General features: G+C 52.8%; 2 protein-coding genes across 2 annotated transcripts; one reads left to right on the top strand and one right to left on the bottom strand.

Moving 5' to 3' along the window:
• Nucleotides 1–1678: 1678 nt before the first annotated feature.
• LOC102703973 (phosphatidylinositol 4-kinase gamma 4-like) lies at nt 1679–4217 on the bottom strand. The gene is made up of 2 exons (XM_006655589.3): nt 2481–4217; nt 1679–2389 (listed from the first exon to the last, which is right to left on the bottom strand). The coding sequence occupies exons 1-2, from the start codon at nt 3849–3851 to the stop codon at nt 1985–1987; spliced, it is 1776 nt and encodes a 591-aa protein (XP_006655652.1). The 5' UTR covers nt 3852–4217; the 3' UTR covers nt 1679–1984.
• Nucleotides 4218–5002: 785 nt separating this feature from the next.
• On the top strand, nt 5003–6828 carry LOC121054467 (aspartyl protease family protein 2-like). Its single transcript, XM_040524311.1, has one exon. The coding sequence runs from the start codon at nt 5179–5181 to the stop codon at nt 6646–6648; it is 1470 nt and encodes a 489-aa protein (XP_040380245.1). The 5' UTR covers nt 5003–5178; the 3' UTR covers nt 6649–6828.
• The last annotated feature ends 293 nt before the right edge of the window (nt 6829–7121 follow it).

The following is a 7121-nucleotide window of genomic DNA, read 5'->3' as shown; positions in this document are numbered from 1 at the left end:
GGGATTGTGTGTCACATATTCAAGTATATCATTTTTCTCTTGACCCTACCACTATCCTCTTGGATGGGGGCTAAGGAGGTGAATTTTTGTGTGTTGCTGGTTGGCACCATTGGTTATTGTTTGTTGGGATAATATTTTTAAAGTATATGTGGATATATATACTTATACAAGAGAGCAATAGGGAGAGACATAGGGAGATGGTTAGATAGAGAAACTGTTGCCCAAAAAAATTACATCAAATTTACAAAAGTTAGGTGATTCATGTATGAGAAAATTCCCCCTAAAATTTGTCGATCACTCTAATGTCCCTGAGTTTTGCTCACTCTCCTATGTACCCTTGAATTTTGGTTTTAATTCCTTCTGTATCCATTGCATCATTGATTGTTGGTTGACTATTTAACTCCTTTTATTTAAAATGTAAATTTTGCCCATATGCATGGAAGAAAATTATAGAAAATTATGAAATGTTTCTACTACTTAATAACGTAATCACCCATCCTTTTACCATCACACTTCACGCAAAAAACCACCGCTTCCACAAAAACTAAAAAAAAAAACTAGGTGGTTTCCTTTGAAATGGTTTCTTCTCTATGGGTTTGTACACTTGTATAGTCCATCATCAATTATACATGCATATTGGACATGCAAGGGTATATTACGAAAAAACAATATCCATCTGTATCTAACGGCAACGTTCACATTGGGCCCAAGTGTAGCCCAATTAGAGCTGATTATCCAGTCCTCTACTTCAATTCCTGATCCGTGCGCTGCGCAAGTTTCCATGTACATTAGTTGTGGTTGTCTCTCTTTAGGCCGAGACTAACCCGATGAGCAACGAGAAGGAGAAAGAGAAAGAGAGAGAGAGAGATAAATCTAGAACTAGGGTTTTTCGCGAATCCTAGCATCATTGCCAGTCACGGCCTCTGCTCCACGTAGGTTGTAGGTGAGGGAAGCTTCCGATTTTCTTGTCTTTGCGATTCTTGTGGTTGCGAGTGAGAGGAGTTTAGCCTTGGCTTTTAGATAGCTTAGAACATACATATAAAAATTTATTGGTATTTATAGGAATCTAGATAATACCAGAAAGTATTACTTATAAAACGGAGTTAGTATTACTTAAGTAAAATATCATTTACGCCCCCTATATATTCACCATTTTAGTGAGGGAAGAATGTGCAATAATTGTGTATGACCCAATTTAATTTGTTTTGTTTTCATCTAATAGGCTCATTGTCAAATGGCACATTTAGAAACGAAAAATAAGTTATGAAAAAAACCTTCATATATATGTATTATTAGCGATCTAAAAGAATAGCTTGAAAAATAAGCTACGATGAAAACCTCAAAATCAACTCTAAATTAAAGTTTGAAATACAAATTTTGACTTATAAGCATAAGCAAAAGTGAAAAGTTAAAAGCATACGTCTCAGAGCATTCACTTATTTTAGGATAAATCTATTTATCAAAATGATTATTCTTTTAGGAATAGGTGTAGTATTTCATAGCAGGTGCACATATATGGAATATATTTTGCACTATGAAGAGAATGTGCCATTTTCTGTGCATGTGTGGTCAAAATAGGTATGAAAATTTCTGAAAAAAAATATATAACAAGATAGATTATGGTACTTATATCTTATTTTTGCAGAAACAAGAAGGATCAAATTTTATTTACACACAAAAAAATTAAAACGAAACAGCATGCTTCGCGGAAAACAGGTGGTACAATGATCAAGATTCAAAGATGTTAAAGATGGTTCGTAGCTAAAGATAGATTACATGAAGAAAAAGAAAAGGGCAGACGCCCTCAAGGCCTTTAAATCCAATTCTGAGTTCTGATACATATACACTCAATCAATTATCAGCTGCGCGAGATTTATACTCAGTAGTCACTAGTATTACAATCTTTGCCTGTTTAATCAGTATAATTTCGCCCCTTTTTTATTTACGTTATAGTGTATCTACGAGAAGAGGGAGCAGTTAGTAGTTACGTACGTGTTGTTATATTACTTTCTCTTGCACGCTTGATCCCATCCAGACGGCGGTCCATGGATTCAGAAACAGAGTTCAGGAACGCAGCTTCATCGTCAATGGCGCCATCAGCTTCAGCTTCATGGATGATCTCCTCGATGACGGACTCCTCGGTCAGCGTCGCTCTGCACAGGATGGTCCCCATGTCGAACGCGGTGAGGCCCCTCTCCACGCCCTTCTTGAGGAGCATGGTGGTGATGCGCAGCACGCGCGCGCACTTGGCCGGCACCTCCCACGTGTGGAACCTGAGGATGGCGATGTCCTCGTCGGCGTCCAGCGCCCTTATGTACTCCACCGTCTCCTCGCTGAATGGCTCGCGGCACTGCGCCCAGTAGAGCCACTCGAATGTGCAGTCCTCAAACTGCATGCAAAATCGTATGAATCTTCTTCAGTGAAAATTAATTACTTGCGTTTTCTCGAGTCTCATCTGAACTGGAAGTGATGAGAATTACGCTCTCAGGAAGGCAGTATCCATGGTCGATTGGAACCAGACACAGGCCACGGCCTTCCTCCCTGCAGGTGAGGATGTTGCCGGCGTGCCTGTCTGCGTTAGCCAGCCTGATGTCCAGCACGCAGATCTTGTGAACCTCCTGCACCGGGAACTCACGGGGTCCCATGTCCTCGCAGCTGCCGCTGTTCTTCACGAACGCCTGCAAAGATCCCACCTTGAACACAGGCTGCTGCTGCTGCTTCGTCTTCCCGTGCTCACAAGGTGGTTGCTTGAAGCTCCTGTGCATGCACCGGACCAGCGCGGTCGGCGCCACACCGGCAAAGCCGACGACGGCGGCGCCTTGTCGTGAGAATGATCGCCGGGCACCGGGAGGATGGTCGAGGATGTAGGCGGCAACCTCTCGGATGGCGCCCTCGCCGACGCGTGTCCCTTTCTTGAGCCCCTCGCCGGTGGGTGACGGTGGCAGGCCGCGTGGGTTGTTCGCCGCCATGGGCTCCTCGTCCACCGGCTTGAACACGGCCACGTGCTCCTGCCCCGACGCGTCCTGCATGAAATACGCGCCCCCGGTGCCCTCCGACGACATGATCGGAGCGTTCCCCTTCTCCATCCCGGAGAAGACGGCGTTCACCAGGTTATCGATCACCGACGGCAGTGCGGCCTTTGGGTTGACGACCACCGGTTCGATCGCAAAGTCCCTCTGCAATTTCGTCTGTTGCTTCGGCGAATGGTCATGAATCTCGCCAGCGTTGCGCGCGACGATGGAAACCTCGAAGTCCCGGTCGACGGGCCTGGTCCGGAGCTTCGCCGAGCGATGGACGAGCAGGTGGATGACCGCGCCGTCGCTCCTGCAGACGTCGTGGATGAGGTTGCTGTCGTCGAGCACCTCGCCCTGGAGCACGAGGCTCTGGTCGTCGGGGTGCGCGGGGTGGAGGCGGTCCTTGGCGATCTGCTGCTTGACGTAGCCGACGGTGCGGCCGGGCTCGACGCGGAACCTGAACTTGTTGCCCTGCACGGTCTCGACGGTGATGAGGCGGAGGTCGGAGATCCTGATCACGAGGTGGAGGACGTTGCCGTCGGAGACGCCGTAGTCCCGGATGCAGCAGTCATTGCGCGCGAGCTCCCGGCCATCGAAGACCAGCTTCTGCTTCCGGACGACGAAGCCCCTGGACGTCTGGACGCGGAGCTTGACGGAGGCGATGGAGTCGGACGCCATGACCCGCATGGGCATCACAGATATTCCCGGCGCGGTGAGGTAGATCACGATGGATTCCGCGCCACAAAGCGACGGCCGGAGACTACTGGGACAGATCTGGAGGAGCTCCTGGTCGTCCCTCGCCGCTGCGCAGAGTGTGGCTCCGGCGGCCGTCGTCATGGGCCAAAACGCACGCCTTGAGATCAAGCGACGCGCGCGGCGACGACAGCAAAACGATCAAACTGCGGCGGCGATTCGAGCCAAAGAATTAACAGACGCGACGCATCGAAGGATCGATGAGAATCGACACCGATTGGATGGCTCTTCTTTTTCCCGCTGGATGAAATGCAGTTGCAGATGAGAAAAGGGATCTAGCTTGGCTAATGGCTAACGGGATCCACTGACTGACATGGCGCCTGTGTCGTCCTCCGATCCTGATCCAGTTCTTGGCTCAGGCAACCGCGGGGAGACGGCGGCGCCGGAGGCCAAGAAGGATCGCTCCCTCCCTTTCCCTGTCCCTGTCCCTGCGTGTGGAGGCGAGTGATAGCAGCGTCTTTCTTGTCCAGCGGTGTGATCGCCAAAATTAGGGGGCTCTGACGGTTTGCCGCGCTCGCTGCGGCGACCAATTGGAGATAGCTACAGAGTCGCCGGAACGGGCGGGGGGTACTGCGCGATTCGATTGGTTGCCACCTCGTGAGGCTGTGGGCCTGCCGCTTGGACCACATTCGGCCCAATATGATACATGGGCCAGAGAGCGGCTAACATTTCGGCTGGTAGGCCCAACGGGGGATGCCATCATGTGGTGACGCTCGTGCTTGTCGTCCCCCACAGCCCCACTGCACTGTAAAAGTGTAAAGCACGACCCGAGTTATTTTGATAAAACATTATCTATTTTTAAAAATATATTTAATGGTATAACAATGAAACTAAGTTAAAAATATATTAGATAATGAACTAATATATAAAAATATTTGATAAAAACATCGTATAATAGTTAAAAAACATATAATAGTAACAAATCTTAGAATAATATATGTAGAACTAGGATAACACAGTCAAGATGGGCTGCGTTTCGTCGGCAGTTGGTCACGTAACGAGCGCAAAAAATATAATAATATATTAGCATATGATTAATTAATTATTAATTATAAACAATAATAACAAAATAATGCATTTATTAAAACAATTTTGTATATTTTTTTGGAAAAAAATACTGTATAGCAGTTTGCCGTGAAAAATGAGGGAATTGGGCTAGATACAGTGGTAAGAGCGGGGCCGTGGTGTACTTGTGTGTGCAAGATTTCTCCATGCTTGTCGGTCAGAAATTGACACCGTCGAATTGAGTCGAGGAGGAGACGTGGCAGCCGCCGGCGCTCCAGTCCACCGCCACCGCCGCCGGCAAGAACCATGGCCACATTTATTCGCCCCAGCTAGCAACCGACGGCCGATGCCCAATTATTAACCGCCCGCCGGCCATTCCCTCCCCTCCCCTCTCCACCCAACGGCTATGGCGTTCCCGTCCACGCTCCTCCTCCTCCTCATTGCCGCCGTGCTGCTGCCTCTCCCCGCCGCGCTGTGTAAGCCCACGCGCACCCTCTCTCTTCTCGCCACCCCGCTCTCGCCGGACCCTGTCACCACTCCCGCCGCCTCTCAGTCTCTGGACCAGCAGCAGCTCAGCCTCGCCGCGCACGACGGCAACGCCTCCACGCTCCACTTCCGCCTCGCCCACCGCGAGGACTTCGCGCTCAACGCCACCGCCTCCGATCTGCTCGCGCACCTCCTCGCGCGGGACGCCGCGCGCGCCGGCGGACTCTCCTCCCTGCTTGCCGCCGTAGGCAATGCCACGCGCCCGCGGCGGCGCGGCGGCTTCGCGGCGCCCCTGCTGTCCGGCCTGCCTCAGGGGAGCGGAGAGTACTTCGTGCAGGTCGGCGTCGGCACTCCCGCCACGGCCTCGCTCATGGTGCTCGACACCGGCAGCGACGTCGTCTGGCTGCAGTGCGCGCCCTGCCGCCACTGCTACGCGCAGTCCGGCAGGATCTTCGATCCGCGCCGCTCGCGCTCCTACGCCGCCGTCGACTGCGTCGCGCCCATCTGTCGCGGCCTCAATTCCGGTGGCTGCGACAGGCGCCGCAACTCGTGCCTTTACCAGGTCGCGTACGGCGACGGCTCCGTCACCGCCGGGGACTTCGCCTCCGAGACGCTCACCTTCGCTCGGGGCACTCGCGTGGCGCGCGTGGCCATCGGGTGCGGCCACGACAACGAGGGGCTCTTCATCGCCGCGGGCGGGCTGCTCGGCGTCGGCCGTGGCAAGCTCTCATTCCCCACCCAGATCGCCCGCCGCTACGGCCGAAGCTTCTCCTACTGCCTCGTGGACCGGACGTCGTCGGTGAAACCCACCTCCACCCGCTCCTCCACCGTGACGTTCGGCGCCGGCGCCGTGGCCGCAGCTGCACGCGCGTCCTTCACCCCGATGGGCAGGAACCCCAAGATGGCGACCTTCTACTACGTGCACCTCCTGGGCTTCAGCGTGGGCGGCGCGCGCGTCAGGGGCGTGTCCGAGTCCGACCTCCGCCTCAACCCAGCCACGGGGCGCGGCGGCGTCATCCTGGACTCCGGCACGTCGGTGACCCGGCTGGCCCGGCCCGTGTACGCGGCCGTGCGCGACGCGTTCCGCGGCGCGGCGGTGGGGCTCCGGCTGTCCCCCGGCGGGTTCTCGCTGTTCGACACGTGCTACAACCTGAGCGGGCGGAGGGTGGTGAAGGTGCCGACCCTGTCGATGCACTTCGCCGGCGGCGCGGAGGTGGCGCTGCCGCCGGAGAACTACCTGATCCCGGTGGACACGAGCGGGACCTTCTGCTTCGCGTTGGCGGGCACGGACGGCGGCCTGTCGATCATCGGCAACATACAGCAGCAGGGCTTCAGGGTGGTGTTCGACGGCGACGGCCAGCGCGTCGGCTTCGTGCCCAAGAGCTGTTAAAGCCGGATCGACTTGCACAAACAATGGTGTCTTGCTTGATGCTGCGAATTACTCTACAGTATGTGTGTGTAAAGTAACACAGGGACAGGGTTTGGTTAAAAGATAAATCAAACTCTTCTGTGAATCGGTTGCCTGGTCAATTTGTATCGAGTTCGTTAATTGTTAATCAAACTTTCAATATATCGACTCGTCATCATCCCCGGCAAGCCAGTTTTACTCCTCCACCGGCGCCGGCACCGGCAAAGGCAAGCAAAGCAAGCACGAGATGACAATGAGATCCGCCATTGCCGGCACCAGCAGGAGTGCATGGGACACTACGCTTCACTTTACCTGCTACTGTGCCACAATATGTGGGCTGTGCCACGCTGGTGCTGCTGATTTACGCCTGGATAAATATTTACACAATGAAAAAAAAGTCCAGTACGACACCGTCACATATATAGTTCGAATCACTCGACAATAAAGATGACTCC

Source organism: Oryza brachyantha, chromosome 5 (assembly GCF_000231095.2).
Source record: "Oryza brachyantha chromosome 5, ObraRS2, whole genome shotgun sequence".
Taxonomy (NCBI): Eukaryota; Viridiplantae; Streptophyta; class Magnoliopsida; order Poales; family Poaceae; genus Oryza; species Oryza brachyantha.
Note: the sequence above shows the minus strand (reverse complement) of the source record. Positions and strands in the feature narration are given on the sequence as shown.